General features: G+C 38.4%; 1 protein-coding gene across 1 annotated transcript in view; it reads left to right on the forward strand.

Annotated features, from left to right (window-relative positions):
* The window catches only part of LOC125235200 (hormone-sensitive lipase), a 52,687-nt gene that overhangs the window by 6,732 nt on the left and 25,505 nt on the right, over positions 1 to 20,450 (forward strand). The window contains 7 exon segments of the mRNA XM_048141676.1: positions 6,294 to 6,480; positions 7,115 to 7,180; positions 7,182 to 7,329; positions 8,823 to 9,013; positions 15,028 to 15,277; positions 16,291 to 16,500; positions 17,303 to 17,440. Of these exon segments, the coding sequence (XP_047997633.1) occupies positions 6,294 to 6,480; positions 7,115 to 7,180; positions 7,182 to 7,329; positions 8,823 to 9,013; positions 15,028 to 15,277; positions 16,291 to 16,500; positions 17,303 to 17,440 (1,190 nt within the window).

Below are 20,450 nucleotides of genomic sequence, written 5' to 3' on the forward strand. Positions count from 1 at the left end.
TCACCACACAGGTGCAACAGGTGCAGGTGCACAAGATTGGTAGCAATTAACCAAAAAAGCTAAACGGTCCGACATAGATTATTTCATTGTTACTTATTCAGATTCTCAAATTTCATTCCGATTGATTAGGTTTTGAAGGAGGAAAGAGTCGAGAGCGGAACCTCGATTTAAAAATTTTTTTTTAAATATCTTTTGACTGAGTTGTTCTTAATGGACAATTTTTTTTCGATAAATCTTAGTGTTGAGTTCCTCACTCATGAGGCACCTCATTTGTACCACTCATATTGGTGATTTGTCGCAGCACTTCACACGGAAAAAATGTATTACATCACACTTCAACTCACCTCACCTCATTTTACTCATAACCTCGCGCGCAAGTCTCGCAACACAAACACCTCATGCCACACAAATCATTCACAAACTTCAAATCATTCAAAAACTCATCTGTCACACGAGCGCCTCGCGGTCCTCAAACTCCCTCGTGAGAGTCGACACTTCAAAATGAAGCGGCTCATCGTCTATGTCACCGAACTACAAACTTTATTGCCGAGACAAAAGGTCCACCAATACATTTGTACCGGAAATCGCTTTGTACCGGAAGACCTCACCGCGACAATGTCACATTACCAACATTAATTCAAAAATCCTTTCAAAGTGAAACAGTTAGTTAGGTTTACCGTAAGAGTGAATGAGACAGACACGAGCTATGCTTCAAATTTGCCTCGACAAAATACGTTACACGTGACTCGAAATAAAACAGTCTTAAGCGCCGCAAGCTTTCATACATATTACGTCGTTGTGATCCAAGCATCTCTTCAAATTGGCGCGCAAATTCAGCAACGCTCTCATTCGATAGTTTCGATGCTATTACTTGAGCTACCGATTTGACCAGTTTAACGTGACCTATCGGACCAACAGATTTGTATGACTGTTGTCATTTGTAATAAGGGAGCTGTCTTATACTGGTCGTGACATATTTATTTTCGAAGCGTTTTGAATACCAAGGACGAGTAACTCAAAATGTGCATTTATGAAGTTCGCTTGACAACAGTACAGGATTAATGACCGAAATATTATTTAAAATTATTTATTTTTATTTAGATTCGTATGTAGGTATTGTAGGTGTAGTTGTTATATATTTAAATGCCACAGATATGAACTTTGTACAAACGAAGAGTTAGCGTCTCACAGAATTTGAATTTCGCACCTTTTTATTAGTGACAAATATTTATTTTATTTTTGCAGTTTTTACTTATTTCTATATATCAGTTAAATTTTCGTTGGTTGTTTCGTCTAAGTTAAAAGTTTGAAAATATTTTTAGGTGGATAATATTTAACATCATATCGCATTGCAGCATGTTCAACGGATAAAGAAGAGACATTTCTATTTTGTTTTTACGTTATAGTTATAGCCTTCCTTAAGACAACAATATGGGCTAATATTATCCATAAAAAAATGTATATCCATTTATTACACGGAGTTTATATGCAGTTAATAACATGTTTATTAATATGTACACATTTTGACAACATTATCAAATAATAAACGTGAGTCGTGAAACGAAACGCATTTCATAGACAGTTGAAGTTGTCAGTTGTGTTACTTGTGTTGTGACAGTTGTTTGTTGTTTCCAAAGTTCAATGGCTATGTCTAATTTATTTGTGTCATACAGTGATATTACTAATAAATACACCAAAATATAATAATGGTGACATTTTATACATGATTTAATATGCTTGTGGCTCTGCCTTAGTGTCTTTTACGTGCAAAAATATAGTCAAAAGTATGAACGGCGTCGAGAATGTTGGTGTTCATTTAATTTACTATATATTGCTGTTAGAATATCCACAGCGGTAAGTTGGTTATTTTTACGTAAAAGTGGTATGTAATTAGAAAACAATATGAACTCACGTTTGTTAAAAACATGCAGTTTTTAAGGTTACAGTTTCAATTGAAATATATTATTATTAAACTGTAAATTATAAATGAAACCATTATAAAATGATATCAAGAATATTAACATACGATAAATAACAATAATCAACAGCTAAAATAGAACAAAAGTTTCATAGAACCATCAAATCAATTTGCTTTTTATGTAGTTTCATATTACAGCAATTGGAATTCTTAAATAATATTTCAGTCTTCTGTTGTTCAAGTTCTCTTCTTAACATTTAGTTGCAAATAAAATTTAATAGGTATAAAGGATGTTATTACATAGTAAACATACTAGAATTTGTTGCCCGATTGGGTCTATCAAATCGCCGATAGCAAAATTTTATATACCAGTACCTCACCTCATTTGAAGTAAGACATTGTAACACCTCATTTTTGAAAATGAGGTACTCATACAAACTCATTTTAATTTGATGTCCTACCCATCACTAATAAATCTAGTTAATAATACTTGTATATTTAACTTAAATTCCCAAGTTGAAAGGGGGGCTCCTTTCCATTTTCGCATTTTCGCTACCGTATCCTCTTAATAGAGAAGATGGCTTTACTTTACCACCGGCGTAGGATCCAGTAGTTCATCTGATAATGGACCAAGCACGACGAAGACTGTGAGGCATTTGTGTTCGGTTGTATGGTGTTGGACATTTGCAGTTTGTTTTTGTAAATTTTGTGTAGATTAATTGATTGCTTAAATAAATTTTTTGAACATTGTATAACTAGCTTTATAAATGGTGTGTGAACCTGCCTTAGAAATCTATTTTATTTATAGTCGTGGTTCGTTAATATTTCTTATATGTAGGTAGCTTTTGCACATTGTAATTTTTCCTCAGTCACCCGTTGACCACGAGCGCTGTAAAGTGTTCGAAACGTCGGGATGAATTGCAAATTCATTATATACCATTTAATCCGTTTCTATAGTTTTATTTCACACCTAATTTTATCCATTTAAACTATATAGTATGAAATAAAGTATGCCAATGTTGTCTGCATTGACCTTAATGCACCACTTGCTAGGACTCGGACCCTCTAAATTTAGAGCACCATAACCTAAATGCATAGTCCTGAATAAATGTGTTTTAGACGACAGACCGTAGTATAAATACTTATTACAAAAATTGATGATTGAATTCATGAACACAATGTTTACACCAAGTTATAAAACTTAAGAAGTGAGCGATGGGCCTTATTTAGAGTAGTAACTATTTAGGGCATTTTTTGATTATATGTCTGCGAAGAAAATGTACAAAACGGTATGACTGATAAAACTTAGAAGAAATATAAGGACTGGGCCTTATTAAGAGCAGGTACAGGTACCTACCTGAACAAACTGTGTATTACTAAATAAGTAAAGTAAAGTAAAATTTATTCATTGTTAACTGTGTACATAAGATGGTATGATATACAGGAAATTCGGTATCAACAGTTGCCCATTTCGAGCCCAAGGCCCATCGTTTTTTAAAATATTTTTAAACATGAATTATATCATTAATATTATGTTTGTTTTTATTGTATGTAAATAAGTACATATAATATAACTACTTACCTAATTGGTGTTGGGCAGAATAGTAATAAATAAGCATTGATGACCGAATACCAAATTTTTGGCAAAGTGGCTGAAAAGACCGAATATAAAATACCGAATACCGTTGCCTAATATTCGTGGAATCTATCGTAAAATACAACATAACTTTATAATTGATACTAGTAAACCAATGACGAGAAAAGTTATGCATGTATAAAATAAACCTATACCTGTATGTAATTGTTATGTACCTATACTTATAAAAATATAGACTTATTTCCACAGAATATATACGTATTTCTAACTAAAAAGTTCGTCAAACACGGTATGTCGATATTTCGACGTAGTATATCGATAACTTTTCACATCACTAGATTATCGACATTAGATGTCGAGTATTACCCATCACTTTATTTTAGTGTACGTATTTAAAAACTTAGCCCCGCCCCTAAATTTGGTGCGATAGGGACAACTGCAGCTCAGGCGCGAAATCCCGCGTAAAACCCGCAAAAATCGAGGTTCCGCTCTCGACTGTTTCCTCCTCCAAAACTTAACCAATCGTTTCGAAATTTGGAAATCAGAATGACAAGGAAATTATCTGTGTCGGACCGTTTCGTTTTTTTGGATAATTGGTCTCAGTTTTAAATACCACTCCTTTCTTTCTGGCAAATTCAATTAAGCCGTTTTTGCCAACTTTGAGAGGCTCTTATTCCTTTTAAAACAAAAATATCAAAAAAAGCAAAACGGTCCGACACAGATATTGATAATAAAAACCTGTGTTGAAAAAACCATTGATCTAGCTTCAAAAACCAGAGAGGAAACAGGCGAGAGCGTTTGTATGGAGAAATGAGGGGTATCGTATCGTCTTAACTGCTTTATGCAATAAAACCGTGGACACTCGTGGCCCCTTTGAATGGGGTTAGCAACATTCAAAGGTTTGTATGTTTAGAAAGCAATCCTTCACCACAAGAATATACACTTTTTTTTTAGGATTGATAGGCAAACTTATAGTATCTGTAAAATACTTCGGGTGACGGGGCCGACCCTAATTACAGTAATTATGTATATGGTTTGTGTATTTTAACTAGGCGATTTGATAGTCTAGATTTATAGAATTTCTAGATTATATCGTGACACAAAAATCTTGTATGAAACAAATATTTAAACAGTTGGCGTCCATGTGTGGCTTACGTCATACAGCTATTACTATTAGTCACGCGTCTTCCTTATGTCCGCTCTATAAACACTAGGTCAAGGCATGTGTACGTTAAGAAAACAATATACTATTAAAAACCGGCCAAGAGCGTGTCGGGCCACGCTCAGTGTAGGGTTCCGTAGTTTTCCCTATTTTTCTCAAAAACTACTAAACCTATCAAGTTCAAAACAATTTTCCTAGAAAGTCTTTATAAATTTCTACTTTTGTGATTTTTTTCATATTTTTTAAACTTATGGTTCAAAAGTTAGAGGGGGGGGACGCACTTTTTTTTATTTTAGGAGCGATTATTTCCGAAAATATAAATATTATCAAAAAACGATCTTAGTAAACCCTTATTCATTTTTAAATACCTATCCAACAATATATCACACGTTGGGGTTGGAATGAAAAAAAATATCAGCCCCAACTTTACATGTAGGGGGGGTACCCTAATAAAACATTTTTTTCCATTTTTTATTTTTGCACTTTGTTGGCGTGATTGATATACATATTGGTACCAAATTTCAGCTTTCTAGTGCTAACGGTTACTGAGATTATCCGCGGATGGACGGACGGACGGACGGACAGACATGGCGAAACTATAAGGGTTCCTAGTTGACTACGGAACCCTAAAAATGAACTGAAAATACTGGCTCAATGAGTCTAAATCTAAAACCATTTTTGTATTGATCTACCCGGTTTTTCTTCTGGTGGAATATGATTTCAAATCCCTGCCTAATAAGTTATTAGACTACTGTTCACTAGACTAGATCAATTACCAGCCAAAAAATTACGCACCCGCCCAGCGGGTCCGACATTTGAGCATAGTTCACGAGCCTATCAGGCGGGTTCTAAGGCAGAGGACTCAGAGGAGCTAATTATGCAATAATGGTCTTAAAATAACCGCATAATTTTTCATGACGTCACATAAATTCACTCCAATAGATTAAGATAATTTTAATCGAACGATGATGACGATATTGACGATATTACTGCAGTAGGTACAAACACTTGATGTAAACACACCAAACTAATTTTGCGAGATAAGGAACAAAGTAATAAAATATTATATTGTAATTATAAAACAATGCCTCGGATTTCTACAGATGCTCATTATAGATAAGATTATTAACGGTCACTCTATCTTAAAAAAAAAAGTCATTTATTGTCGCAAATACTTTTAAGGGTAAGAGTAAGCTACGCTATGATACAGTACAATCCTGTATATATTCTATTAGCTATGATTACAATAAAAATACATAGCTTTTTCTTCAGAAATACTTATTTTTCATGACTTTTAGCAAAAGTTACTAAACTATTTGTTATCCATTTCTAAGAAACCCTTGCCAGTACCTTCCGTTTATCTGGTAATTTTTATTTTCAAAATATTTAGTTCGTTATAGTTTTTTTGTGGCGCCATTTATGTGTGGTGTAGTGTATGCGCGTTCTTAGGCGGTCGTATTTTAATGTATAAGATGGTATGATCTTATTATTTAATGTATGGTGGTACCTAAAGACTCAGTCCAGGTAGAGTTATTCGTAGATTATCTAGGTTTTCGCGGGTATGGTTTCCGAAACTAAATGAAATGCCTTGCTGATTGTATACTTATTGTCTTCAGGGAAATAGAATCGTGCGGGCAACTCCTCGCTTCCCTTGGCACGTGCTTGCACCATGTTCACACTTTGCTATCATGGGCGCCTCCGGGAGACCTATTCCCGTCCGAGGCACGGTCGCCTGAGGAGCTGTTCTCACAGGCTGATACCATCAATCAGTACTGCTTCTACGGTCGAGCTCTGGGCTTCCAGGTTAGTGAACAACTACCAATGATTACTAGGTTTTACCAATTTCAAGCTTAAAGGCACGTGACATTAATATATGGCATATTCAGATATTTTGAATTGACTGAAACGGGCATCGTCTGACATTTTTATCTGTACAAATGCCCTCATCGAATAAAACATGTTTGACCGGGTACGATCTGGATGTGATCTGGATCGAGATCGCTCTCCCATTTCCTTAGCCGTCGAACCAAATCTGCAGTTGATTTGATCTGACATTCAATTTGAGTAGGTATACTATTTGTGACAAACAGACATCGTAACTTTTCCAGCAATTTTGGTGTAGCATTGTCGCTTTAAAGGGTGTATGTCCGAAGCCAGCGGGAGTAAAATGAGCCTTTTTGATCATCTACCTAGAAAACATATGTATGATTTCCTTTATTTCTACCATGCTGCACCGAAAAAGCTGGAAAAGTTACGATGTCTGGAGGGCGATTTTTGAATCTCGCATACGGAATTTTGTCACTCCGAATACCGGTTTTCAACCGGTGACTTGCTTATTATTTTCAGTGTCAATTTTCTTCGAAGTATTCGAACGCGTGAGACTCAAAAATCGGCCCGCTGGTGATAACATTTTCAAATGTTCGTATTTTTATTCCAGTTCCTACCCTCAATGCGCGGCATCCTAAAAGGCATATCGATCTGCATGGCGGGCTTCTCCGAAGGCGTACTACAGTCACGGCAACCTGATCAGCTCAGTGTGGACGGGCGGGCAGTATCTGATCGACCCGGAGATGCGAGCGCGGCGGATAGTCAACATATCGCAGTCGGCTAGCGTCGAGTTCTGCAAGGCGTTCTGGTTCCTGGCTGAGAGCGGTATGACATTTTCAGCTGGTTTATTTTCCTAAGGTTTGTGTTAGCAGATGGACCATCAGAAGACGACTGCTAGAGAAGGGATTGACAGCTCACAAACCTGCCAATGGCCCAAAGCTCACCCCAGACCACCGAACTGCACGACTTGCCTTCGCTCGGGAACATGAAAATTGGACCGTTCAGCAATGGAGGCCTGTGCTTTTTTCTGACGAGTGCAGGATCACTTTGTTCGGCAACGATGGGCGGACACAAGTCTACCGAAGACCTGGAGAGCGGTTTTCGCAATGCTGCATCGAAGAACGTGTCGCCTATAGAGGAGGATCAATAATGGTCTGGGGAGGAATTTCTTTGGAAGCGAAGACGGACATCGTTTTTATCACAGGGCCAGGTACCAGGCCAAATCCGGGTGGTTTGACTGCTCGTCGGTACATCGAGGAAATCCTGGATGAACACGTGATCCCATTCGCGGGATACATCGGCGACGAGTTCATCCTGATGCAAGATAACGCTCGACCACATACGGCCCGGATCACTAAGGTCGGCATCGAGGTTATGGATTGGCCAGCACGAAGTCCAGACCTGAACCCGATCGAGCACCTATGGGACGAGTTGAAAAGAAGAGTTCGGGCCAGAAATCCCGCCCCTGAAACCTTGCTGCAGTTGCGGCATGCGATTGAAGAAGACGTCGTGGTGAAATTGATAAGGTCAATGAAAAACCGAATGATTGCTTGTCGTAAGGCTAGAGGAGGCAATACACGTTATTGAAAAGCTGAAAATTGTTTTCATTTTTCCTTATTTTCCCTGCAACCCCACTTTTCCCGTTAGGCATAAGTTTAACTCCAGTACGCATTTTTAGGGCAGCAACGTTCGAAGCCCTGAAAATCTGAAAATGTTGGGCGGAAACTTTTGAAAAGCATATGAATGTGTAAAGGAAAGCCGTAGCTTTCATTTGGTATATAACACATCGCAGTGTTGCTTACAGTTTTTACAGAAATTGAAGAAATGTTAAAATTGCTGGGGTGGTCCGATTTCTTTGCACCCGAGTGTAGTAGCAGCCACGTATACATCTAAAGAAACGTCAAAGTTTATGTTCACTGTTCAATAATTTTTAGCGACTTTAGCGCTTTGCAATCTGCTAACATTAATAATTATACGTGGCATTCCAAGAAGCAAGGATTCCGTAAGAAAGGAAAGGAAAGATAGGTATGCTATACCAGTGGCAAGGCGTAATATTTTTTTTTTCACGTTTTATATGAACGTACCTACTTATGCGCTACGGGAATATATTTCATAATGACAGTCATGTTATATACTAGAACGTCGCACTTTCTTACACAATACTCAATTACTCATACACTTAAAGTTAATAAAGCCTATGTAGTATTAAACTTTCAAAACTGCAAATTACATAGGTATGTGAGGTAAACCACTAACGTTTATTAAAGATTTTCTTTATGATGTCTGTGGACTATATTTAAACCATTTTCCTCTTCCAGAAATAATGAAACGCGTGCCCAGCCTAATGTCCTCAACGGTCGCCGTCAACAAAGTGATCACCATACCACCCGAACCTGTGACGGTGACCACCACAGAAGGAAAGGAGCTGACCGTCCTACCACCCACCGTTCATTTAGGGCTACAGAGCCTAAACGTCAGGCTTATTAGTGTTAATAAGAGAATTGGTATGGTAAGTTTCTGAAAATAGAGCATCTTGTATTTTTAATATAGATTTTTAGGGAGATCATACCGGTTAGTCACCAAAAGACAGCGCATCTTTGATGTCAGACTTCGAAATATGATATGAGCAAGCAGTAAAAATGCGTATAAACATGAAAATATCCTTTTCTCAAACATGCAATGAAATATTGTCTTTACGTTCCTTAAAATGGGCTGGGAAGTATCGCTTTTTGGGCGCAACAACTTGAGAGGACTGTAAAGGGATTTCATATTATTTTTTAGGCCTAGGCCTGCAAAGTAACTTTTTTTTATAAAATATTGTCCTTTAGAGCATTTTTTTTTATTTCATTGTATGTTTGAGAAAAGCACTATACATGCCTCGGCGTGAAAACGGATTCCCGGCCTCGTATCCCTATCCGGCGTATATATACCCACTTGGCCGGAAATCCTCATTTTCCCGGCCTCTGATGTAATGTACTATATTCCAAAGTAAATGTAGTCAATAGTTGAAATAAGTGACTACTATACAACCCACCGTTCATTTAGGGCTTCACGCCTTCACGCTACCCACGCCTTCAATCAATCATGTCAGACTTATTAGTGTTAATAAGAGAATTGGTATGGTAAGTAAATATTTTATGTGCCGTATTTTGTATCGTTAAGACGTATTTCTAGGGAAGCCATATTGATTAGCGAGGTAACCTTAGTTGCATATCTTTTTTAAGTACCTAAGCAGGTTCATTGTAGATTTTGTGACCATCCCTAGCCTAACCTAAAGTTATCATCAAGGAAAACATGAAGTATATTACTAGGTTTAAAGGCAAAAATAACCAGTATTTTGCAAGATACAGATACAGATCGTCACTACTTTTAAAAAAACTTGTATCTTCGTCTGTCAATGAAAAGAAAATTGTAGTAAGTATGTATGGAATGCATAAAGACTTACTGCGTTTTAACTTTGAGGAGCAGCGTGAGATACGAGATTTTTTAAAAGTAGTGACGAGATACTTTATTGATAAAAGGCAGTCATTTTACAAGTCAATTTTTTAACTTATGCTATAGACAAAGTTTGCATGCAAGTTTAACATTTTACTATACATAGTTACTACATTATATATATATATTTATTTATTTATTTATTTATTTCAAAAATAGTGATACAGCATGACAGTATTAAATACTAAATCACTGCAAAACTAAAAACTAAAAACAAGTACAAAACATTTTTTATACATGATAAACTGTTGAAAGACGTACATCCATCCTCTCGCAGAACCTCAATAATTCATCGCGCACAGCACTCCATCTGCCAGCAAATAAATCGCACTCAGGTGCTGATGCTAAGAGAGCATTCAGGAGGGGCAAAGGGCGAACAAGAGGGGATTTTCTGTGAGACACGGTTCGTGATACTGGGCCTACAAATAAACCACGATCACGAGGCCGGAAATTGACTCTGGTCGGCATAGGAACATAAAGGCGCAGTAATTGCGCTACGAGTTCAGGACAGTCTGATTCACCTCGTAAGACGCCACAGGCTGTAGTGAGATGCTTAAAATTTCGTCTTACCTCTAAGGAGTTGAAGCCTAAACAACCAAGCAAATATTTGGTTGGATATAAAAAGGGGTAATACCCAAACTCTTTTTTATATAAGAACCGGAGGAACACTTTCTGTATTCTCTCCAGGAGCAGGATGTAGGATGCCTCATAAGGATTCCAAACAGAGGAAGCTGCTTCAAGCTTACTACGGACTAATGAAGTATATAGAAGCTTTACCAGGGTGTCCACTTTCTGGAAAGTCGGGGAAAGTCAGGGAAAAGTCAGGGAAGCTCATAGTGGTCATGGAAAGTCAGGGAAAGTCAGGGAAATGATTTGGAGGTCAGGGAAAAATTTGGCACCAAGAAAAAAAAAACAAAAAGTATTGAAAAAATAATATGATTACGGGTTGGCCACATCCATAACAACAAAGATGGATTCCCGGTAGTGATTTTAAGGCAACTTAGAATTGTCTCTTTAGACTTTTTATGACAAATATAGTACCTGGCCTCCATCCTAGTGATTGTTAATGAGGGATATCTTCATGCTTGACCTTAATTTATCCGGCCCAAATTCGTAAATGCGGAAAAATCCAGATTTTTTTTTTACTTTTCGTGCCCCACCCTCACATTCCAAAATGGCGAGGGGGATCGGGTATAAATTCAGTTATTGTGATTCAGATTAACTGGAAAGTTGCACCACAATGTCACCATGTACAACATTCATAAGGTAGGTGCTTCTGCTAGGGCGACGTGAAAACGACAAAGACAAAGTTACGTTACGTCGCTGTCCAAATTCTAAGTATCTATTTGATCCGACAATCCAAAGCGGAGTTCCTCATAAAGCCAGTGGCCCAAAACGTCACATAGAGGCGCAATTTTGTATTAGTCAAAGAAGCATAGGAGGATAATAAGCGTGACGATTAAGCACTTGGAAACCTAAAGGCATGTAGTGGCAAAACACCTAAATGGGCATCCCGACGCTGACAACAGAGACAACAGAGAAAAAATTTCGCGCTCGCTTCGCTCGCGTTCAATATTTCTACATAGTGTAACATATTTTTGTAACTTAGTCAATACTTCGCCCTCACTATACGCTCGAAATCTCGTTTTCATTTCAAGCCTGCTTTCCTGACTTAGCAAGCAAAATGGAGTACCTAGTCTACTCCATTTGGTTTGTTAAGTTATGTACATAATAACTACTACGAGACGTATAAAAGGGGAAAATTTTTCGCGCTCGCTGCGCTCGTGATTTTTTTTGCATACAATGTCCAAGAGCGCCGAAACTCAAACTCGCTCTACCCTGATGTCCTTGATTGAGAGTGCACGGGCCGGCACTGGTATAGCCAAGTTTAATACTTTAACATAAAGGAAAATAGTTGGTATAAAAGTTTGAACTGCCTTGCAAATTTTTATATTTCGTACTTTAGAAAACAAACATATCCCAAAAAATAATTGGCTGTAACAGACGGACAGACAGACACACAAGTGATCTTATAAGGGTTCCGTTTTTCCTTTTTGAGGAACGGAACCCTAAAAAAAATTTTTTTTTCGGGTTTTTTTAAGACAAAAAAAACTGTTTTTTTGCAACCCTAAGCAAAAGTGACAAATATCATCATAGAATGAAAATTTGGTCAGGGAAATTTTCTTAAATAGTCATGGAAAGTCAGGGAAAAGTCAGGGAATTATTTTTGGATTTAGTAGTGGACACCCTGTTTACAGTATTCGAGTCTTGAAAATCCCTCGCGTTCCTATTAATGAACCCTAGCCTCTTGTAGCAGTCACGAGCTAATGTTATCATATGCTCGTGGAAGTTTAGATGCGAATCGAGAATGACGCCCAGATCGCAAATAGTGTCAACCCGGGGTAATGGCTCCGATCCCAGGTAATATTCATAGTAAAGCGGATGACGAGCCCTGCTGAATATCATAACGGCACATTTAGAGGCATTAAACGTCAGCTTATTTTGGAGACTCCATTGATGCACTCTGTCCACATCTACCTGGAGAGATACACAATCCGAGACCTCTTGGACACCGTAAATGACTTTGAGATCATCAGCATAAAGCAAGCACCGGGCAAATTTTAGAGTTGTTGCTAGATCATTTATCATGATTCCAAAAAGCAACGGTCCAAGTATCGAACCCTGGCTAACACCAGAGCGAGTGTGAAAGGTTTTAGATACGAAACAGCCGTGTTGCACATACTGTTTCCTGTCAGCCAAGTAGCTCGCAAAAAATCGGAGCAGCTGTGGAGAAAACCCAATACTGCACAGCTTGGCCAACAAGACGTCATTATCTACTTGATCAAAGGCTTTTTTAAAGTCTAAGTACAACACGTCTACTTGTATGCTCTTGTCTAGGTGACTCGCTACTGAGTCAGCCAGGGTTAACAGATTAGTTTCCACTGACCGCCGAGACCTGAAACCATGTTGGGAGTCACAGAGGTAAGGCCCAATTTGGTGGGCAAGAAGTCGATTTATAGTAGACTCAAAGACTTTGGCCACCGACGAGAGGATAGCAATAGGTCGGTGATCCTCAACCAGGGTGTTATTGCCAGTTTTAGGTATAGGCTTAACTCTCGTTATTTTCCATTTAGTTGGATACTGCCCGGTACTTAAGACCAAGTTGAAAATGTGCATCATAGGTGCCAAAAGCCACTCTCTGCAACCTTTTAAAATAAAAGCAGGGAGATTGTCAGGACCAGGTGAGCTTCGTGCTTTTAGACGACCCAACGACACTTCTATATCTGTCTTCGAAAAATTATTAATATGGACATAATTCGCGTTACAACCCCGGTCCTCGAGTAGAATTCTTTGGGAATCCAGATGAGGTTCCTCAGGAAGAAAGACCGACGAAAAGTAATTAGCAAAAGCTTGAGCCGCATCGCTACCTTGAAATTCTTCCCCGTTATAAGAGACTAAGGACTCGAAGCCACCTTTAGCTCTGAGGCTACTAATATGTTGCCAGAAAGCACGGGGATTGGCATTAAGCCTACCTTCCATTTCACTGGTGTAATTATCATAGGCGATATTTACACGAGATTTGATGTCAGCTCTAAGCCTCGAAAAAGAGTTGTACACAGATCTATCTCCACTACGCTTCCAGTCTCGATGCAGGCAAGCTTTAGTCCTAATATCACGAATAATATCCGACGTGAACCAGACCGGATAGCGTCGGCTAGGTTTGTTAGATCTCAGCTTTCTAGGAATGCTGCTATCAAGGAGACTGTAAACAACTTCGTAAAATGACTTTACAGCCGCATTGACATCATGCGTACCAAGGACCTCATTATATATATATATATATATATATTATATATTATATGAATTTCGCTAGGGTTCGTGATGATACTTTACGAGTTAAAATAATCATCAGTACTGTAAAAAGCCTTATCTAAAAGATATGTTTTAAGATGTTTTAAAAACATTGCATCATTTAGTTGGTTTTTTATATGTAGCGGAAGCGCATTATATATTTGAACTCCGAACACAATTGTTGTCGTTTTGATAACAAACCATAGTAAAGCCTGCCTAAAAATATATGATTATTGTCAGGAGGGCGCTGTTATTCTGATGTATGGGGTGTTAGTGCAGTTTAGTATGAAGCAAAGACCTATATAACTTCGTATAGACCGATAAAGTCTAAAAACGTACCCCAAAACCATGCAGAAAAAGGAACGGTGAGCTAGATGGCGATACACCTTTGGGGTACGCTCAGCTAGATGGCGCTAACATTAATATTTGACATTTTAAAACATATCAAGCTAAGAATATGGGCCAAATTGTCAAAACTGAGGTTCAAAAGTTTTAAGCCTGTGTCGAGAGATGGCAGTCTATGCACTGTGATTACACATTTTACTTTGACAGTAACTATCTTTAATACTCGATCCTCTTTGGTATGAAGAAAATAGTTCTAATGAAATTCCGCAAGATGGCGCGCAGTCACATATTTCTGGTCACGCTTTACACAAGCGCCATAAATTTTAAGGCGCTTACGATGTCTTAGCCACATGCCACATGGTATAAGTCGCGATTGAAACAGTATAATTCTTTAGTAGCGCTTCTCTATAGCAAAGAGGATTGAGTATTATGGAGAGCTAATGTCAAAGTAAAATGTGTAATCACAGTGCATAGACTGCCATATCACGACACAAGCTTAAAACTTTTGAACCTCAGTTTTGACAATTTGGCCCATATTCTTAGCTTGATATGTGTTAAAATGTCAAATACATATTTAATTATATTTTCATTATGGTTTTGAGGTACGTTTTTTTTCTATACGGAGTTACATATCGTCACTACTTTTAAAAAATCTCGTATCTCACGCTGTTCCTCAAAGTTAAAACGCAGTAAGTCTACATGCATTCCATACATACATAATTACTACAATTTTCTTTTCATTGACAGACGAAGATACGAGTTTTTTTTTAAAGTAGTGACGATATGTTTTTGTCTATAGTAATATTAACTCAAATTTTTTTTAATTCGCAGAGTGGCGAAGGCACATCATCTCTCCCAGCAGCCGAAGGCGTCCTTTTCCACTGTCACGGCGGCGGTTTCGTGGCTCAAAGCTCCAAGTCTCACGAAATGTACCTCCGAGAATGGGCGGCGAAGCTAAACGTGCCTATATTGTCTGTGGACTATAGTCTGGCACCCCAGGCGCCGTTCCCTAGGGCGCTAGAGGAGGTTTTCTACGCGTATTGCTGGATGCTGAATAATTTTAACATTATTGGTACTACTGGTAAGTCTTATTCATTATTGTATCTTCACATTTTAACAAATGAACGATAAAAACTCGAATGACGGAGAATTTTTATTAATGTGTATTATACACAAAACGAAAACTATAAATTATGATATAATATGGTTCGTCAATTTAGATCTAGCGTAAGTAAAATAAAATAATGAAATATTGACATACACGATAGCAAAAAGTCGGTTATACTATAACTTACTTAAACTAGAAACGAAACTGTTCAGAATTTATTGTGTACTCATCTTTGTGTAAACTATCCATAAATCTTTTCTTCATCTATACTCTGTTTCTTTTAAGATTAGAATTATCTGTCAAACGGGTAAACGAAGAAGCAGTGGTCGTAAACCTTCTTCGATTTCGGCCGATACCACTGATTTCTCAGAACTTTGTATGTGCATAGTGTAGATAGTGACAGTGACGTTTAATAACCTAACCACAAAATTAAAATTTTGAAAAACCCCCGACTGCGATATAGTAAACCGATTTTCATGAAACATGGCTAAGAACACTCCCGACTAACTCAGCTTTCAGACAAAAAAATCTAAATCTTAATCGGTTTATCCGTTCGGGAGCTACGATGCCACAGACAGACACACAGACAGACACACACACTGACAGACACGTCAAACTTATAACACCCCTTCGTATTTGCGTCGGGGGTTAAAAATAAAGCATAGTGTGACAACTCTGCCCTTTAAGTTTTTTAATGTACAACCTTTCCATGAAAAATTGCAAACACAATTAATTAAAATTCTTAGCTATTCATCTTAGAATATAAATTAACCAAAGTTATGTTTCTTATATGTTCACAACGCTGAGTAATGTATGTATTAATAAAACATGATAATATATACGAGATATTTATCAACTCGTATTCACTGTTCGATCCGCAGAATGTGCCCGATAAAAAAACCTTATATCTCGTTCTTGACAGGTCTCTCTAATTCAAAAAAAAGAAGTATAGCAGCTAACATACTAATTTAACTAATATTCTACAGGTAAAAGAATAGTCTTCGCCGGCGACTCAGCAGGCGCGAATCTCCTAGCGAGCTGCACTCTCAAGATCCTATCGAACGGGTTGAGATGTCCAGAGGGCTTGTTCCTGGCGTATGCTCCTTTGTTAGTGAGCTTCACACCGAGCCCCGCCAGACTGTTGTGCCTCATGGACCCGCTACTGCCTTTTGGCTTCATGATGAGGTGCCTTAAAGGTAAGTTTTTTTAAATATCGATATCACACACAATAAATAACCTAACCCAGAGAATATATAATAGTACAAGTACAGAAGGCTCACTCCTTTGATGTTCACAAAACGCCGCCATTCTAAATTCTTACCTACATTAACAAACGGACCGCACGCGTGCAGACGACATTGAATTCTATTGCGCCGCGCGAAGGTCGTCGCCACTGAATGGGCCGCGAACTCGCGGCCGCCGGCATGTACTTGTAGCGCGGCGAAAGGATCGCGGAGTGAGCCGCCTCTGCCTAACCACAAAATTAAAATTTTGAAAAACCCCACATAGTGGACCGATTTTCATGAAACATGGCTAAGAACACTCCCGACTAACTCAGCTTTCAAACAAAAAAAACTAAATCTAAATCGGTTCATCCGTTCGGGAGCTACGATGCCACAGACAGACACGTCAAACTTTGAACACCCCGCCGTTTTTGCGTCGGGGGTTAAAAAAGGATAAGATAATAATCTCCTCGAAAACTAGACGCTCAAGATCTTATTCAACGGGTTGAGAAGTCCAGAGGGATTGTTCCTGGCGTATGCTCCTTTGTTAGTGAGCTTCACACCGAGCCCCGCCAGACTGTGTGCTTCATGGATCCGCTGCTGCCTTTTGGCCTTAAAGATTCGTATTAGATATTATTGACCATATCATTTATAAGAATAAACATCTGCGAAAAAAAAAAAATTTTTGGGGACACCTTACATGGATCAACTTAGCCCCAAACTAAGATTTTAGCCGAGTTTTACCTTAATTATTTATGTATGTATTTGTCCGCAGCGTACGCGTGTCCGAACCCAAACAGTGGCACTGGCTGCGGCCACAAAAACTGCAACTGTGCTAAAACTGGCCACACTACCTCTAACGCTACGACACCTCTGGACAGCAACGGCTTTCTCAAAGTCAGTCCTTCACAAGGTACGCCTTTTCACTGAGACGGAGATATAATTGTACCCAGACACTGTAAATTCAGTCATACGCCATACACACTGAAAACCAAGATTTTGTCCCGTAACGCTAGCATAACACTACACCACCATAGTATAATAAAGAGTACTATCGTACAGTATGGCCACTCCCGCTCCCCGCTGAAAGTGCCGCCCACCCCCTCTCGGTTACCTCACAGTTACCGCCTGTCAAAAACACGAACAGTCATATGTCACTCATACAAGCATAGTACGCGTTCACCTACACGAGCTTAGACTGTGTGCTAGGAACGCGCCTCTTTCATATATTTGATCGCCAGTGTCCGAGGTGTGACACCACAGTTATAAGGACGACTCAGTAGTTAGGCAACTAGTTACTCTCCGGCAGCGGCGACGCGGAAGGTACCTACTGCGGTCGAAAGCACGTGGTTGAACAAAATTACTATAAATGTTACTCGACATGGTCCAAAGCAAAGAGGATCGAGTATTATAGAGAGTTACTGTCGAAGTAAAATGTGTAATCACAGTGCATAGACTGCCATCTCTTGATACAGGCTTCAAACTTTTGAACCTCAGTTTTGACAATTTGGCCCATATTCTTAGCTTGATATGTTTTAAAATGTCAAATATTAACCCTTCGAGTCCCAGCGACATCATATGATGTCAGTAAAATATAAGTAAATACATATAGATGCTTGGGGCTCGAAGGGTTAATATTAGCGCCATCTAGCTGAGCGTACCCCAAAGGTGTAATGCCATCTAGGCTATCGTACCTTTTTCTGTATGGTACTGAGGTACGTTTTTTTCTTAGACTATCTGTCTATACGGAGTTATATATGTCTTTGGTCCAAAGTAAGATGTTGTTATTAAATACTATTAACTATAAGTATTAGTATAATAATATAACATTACATTAACATACATAACATTAAATCAGTCAGAAAACACAAAAAATATCATTATGCATATTATTCTTATCCACGTTTATCCAAATCCGCTTGCATGTGTTGCGTATGTACACGACGCGCTTGTGTGCACCGCGCGGCGTACGTCTGTTAGAAGAGTTATTATTGTTTTATTGGGACCGTGCGCGACGACAACGCCACGTGACAGTGACAATATTGTAACCGCTGTGAAGCGTGGAGTAAGTAAACATTGTGAAAAAAATAATGAAATCTTGTGCTATTTTACTACATTAGACAATTTTGGACGATGGCGGTTACAACATTATCGCCAATAACATTAAAATCGTTGTTTTCAGTGAGAAATTAACAAACTGGTGACTAAAACGGGGTTTCGTGCCATCGCTCACGAAATCATTTTCCAACCTGAGACGATGAATAAAGGCAATAAATTGGTGCTAGCTGGGCATTTTCTACAGATTAAAGACATTATTCCACCATTTATAACTATGTACAATAAAGTATAAATAAATCATTGGCTTTTGAAATAGTTGATCAGTTCACTGCTATCCTGTCATTTTCATAGGCTAACTATAATATAGGTATTATAAATATCATTGCAGGGTACAGGGTTTATTGTAAAATAAAAACAAAAAGGCTATAATAACGTTTAATTATAATATACATTACAAAAACTTGTTTCATTTACTTGAAAATATTGGAGGTTTACCAGATATCACATCAAATACAATCATGAATGCGATGAAGTAAGTTCTCAGGAATTTTATTTAAAATGTGCATGATAAGCTAAATTTCAGTGGATGGATTGCTTCTGCTTCTATTGTTCTCGTGCTCCTTCTTCCCATTGAAACCTCGATATTTACGCATTTTCGTCAATCCGTTTCGATTTGTAAACAGGAGCACAGATGAGGAAACAAATAAAATGATTTTCGAACATAACTGGGATTGGCTTCCACGTCGGCTTTTCTACCTCCAATAAAATTTGCACTATAGATTCACCGTTAATTCAATTCAATACTTGTATCAATTGATTACGCACTTTAAGTAAAACTTCAGAGATTGGACGACACTTTTCTTCTTACGGCAACTATTCACTTAAACGGCGGTTTCGTTTCCACCACGGTCTTGGAAATAGCTAGAATTTAGTCGCTACTTTTCTTGGAGTTATTACAATTCGACATTACAAATTTTACTGGACCCGTATTAAATTTATCTCAAAAACGACATGGAAATGTTTTGATTTAAACTAACACGATCTTCACTCATATTATTAAATTAAAACGGGACTTAATCGCGTAAAACTTACGTTTTATATTTAACCCGACGTTTCGGACATGACATTACGTCCGTGGTCACGGGTAGACTGGCTGGGAGTTGTATCAACATCTTCTAGCTGTACGAGTTTTTCGAACTACCCGCACTTGATTGTCATCAGTCACTTTTACGCTAGGGTTGCCACTGCAGTCAAGGAGTTTGGGATTTGCTAGAGTCAGGACCGAACCACTGGATTGAACTGCATAATCCCAAAGTCCTTTCAACTGAACGTCTTTACTATAGCAGGAAAGTACGTGAAGCGATTGAAATCAGGAAACATCGTAATTTCAATCAAAATGAAGGGCAAGGGATTTCATCTTCGTGGAATCCAGTGATTAGCAAGTGTAAACGTGAGAAAACTTCCCGTCTCATACCATCGGATGTCGTGAGTGTTGTATGTAGGCAGAGTGGCAACCCTAGCGTAAAAGTGACTGATGACAATCAAGTGCGGGTAGTTCGAAAAACTCGTACAGCTAGAAGATGTTGATACAACTCCCAGCCAGTCTACCCGTGACCACGGACGTAATGTCATGTCCGAAACGTCGGGTTAAATATAAAACGTAAGTTTTACGCGATTAAGTCCCGTTTTAATTTAATAATATGGAAATGTTTACTGCAATATGGATTTGACAGCGCAAGTCAGCGACTAAGATGTCAATTTTGGCCGTAGTGAGCGCTGTGATCGTTTTAGCTACCCCCTCCACCCGCTTTGCACCCTGCCAATACTGTGACTACACATACGATAGTTGTTACACTCAAGCACTT

Source organism: Leguminivora glycinivorella, chromosome 17, assembly GCF_023078275.1.
Source record: "Leguminivora glycinivorella isolate SPB_JAAS2020 chromosome 17, LegGlyc_1.1, whole genome shotgun sequence".
NCBI classification, from domain to species: domain Eukaryota; kingdom Metazoa; phylum Arthropoda; class Insecta; order Lepidoptera; family Tortricidae; genus Leguminivora; species Leguminivora glycinivorella.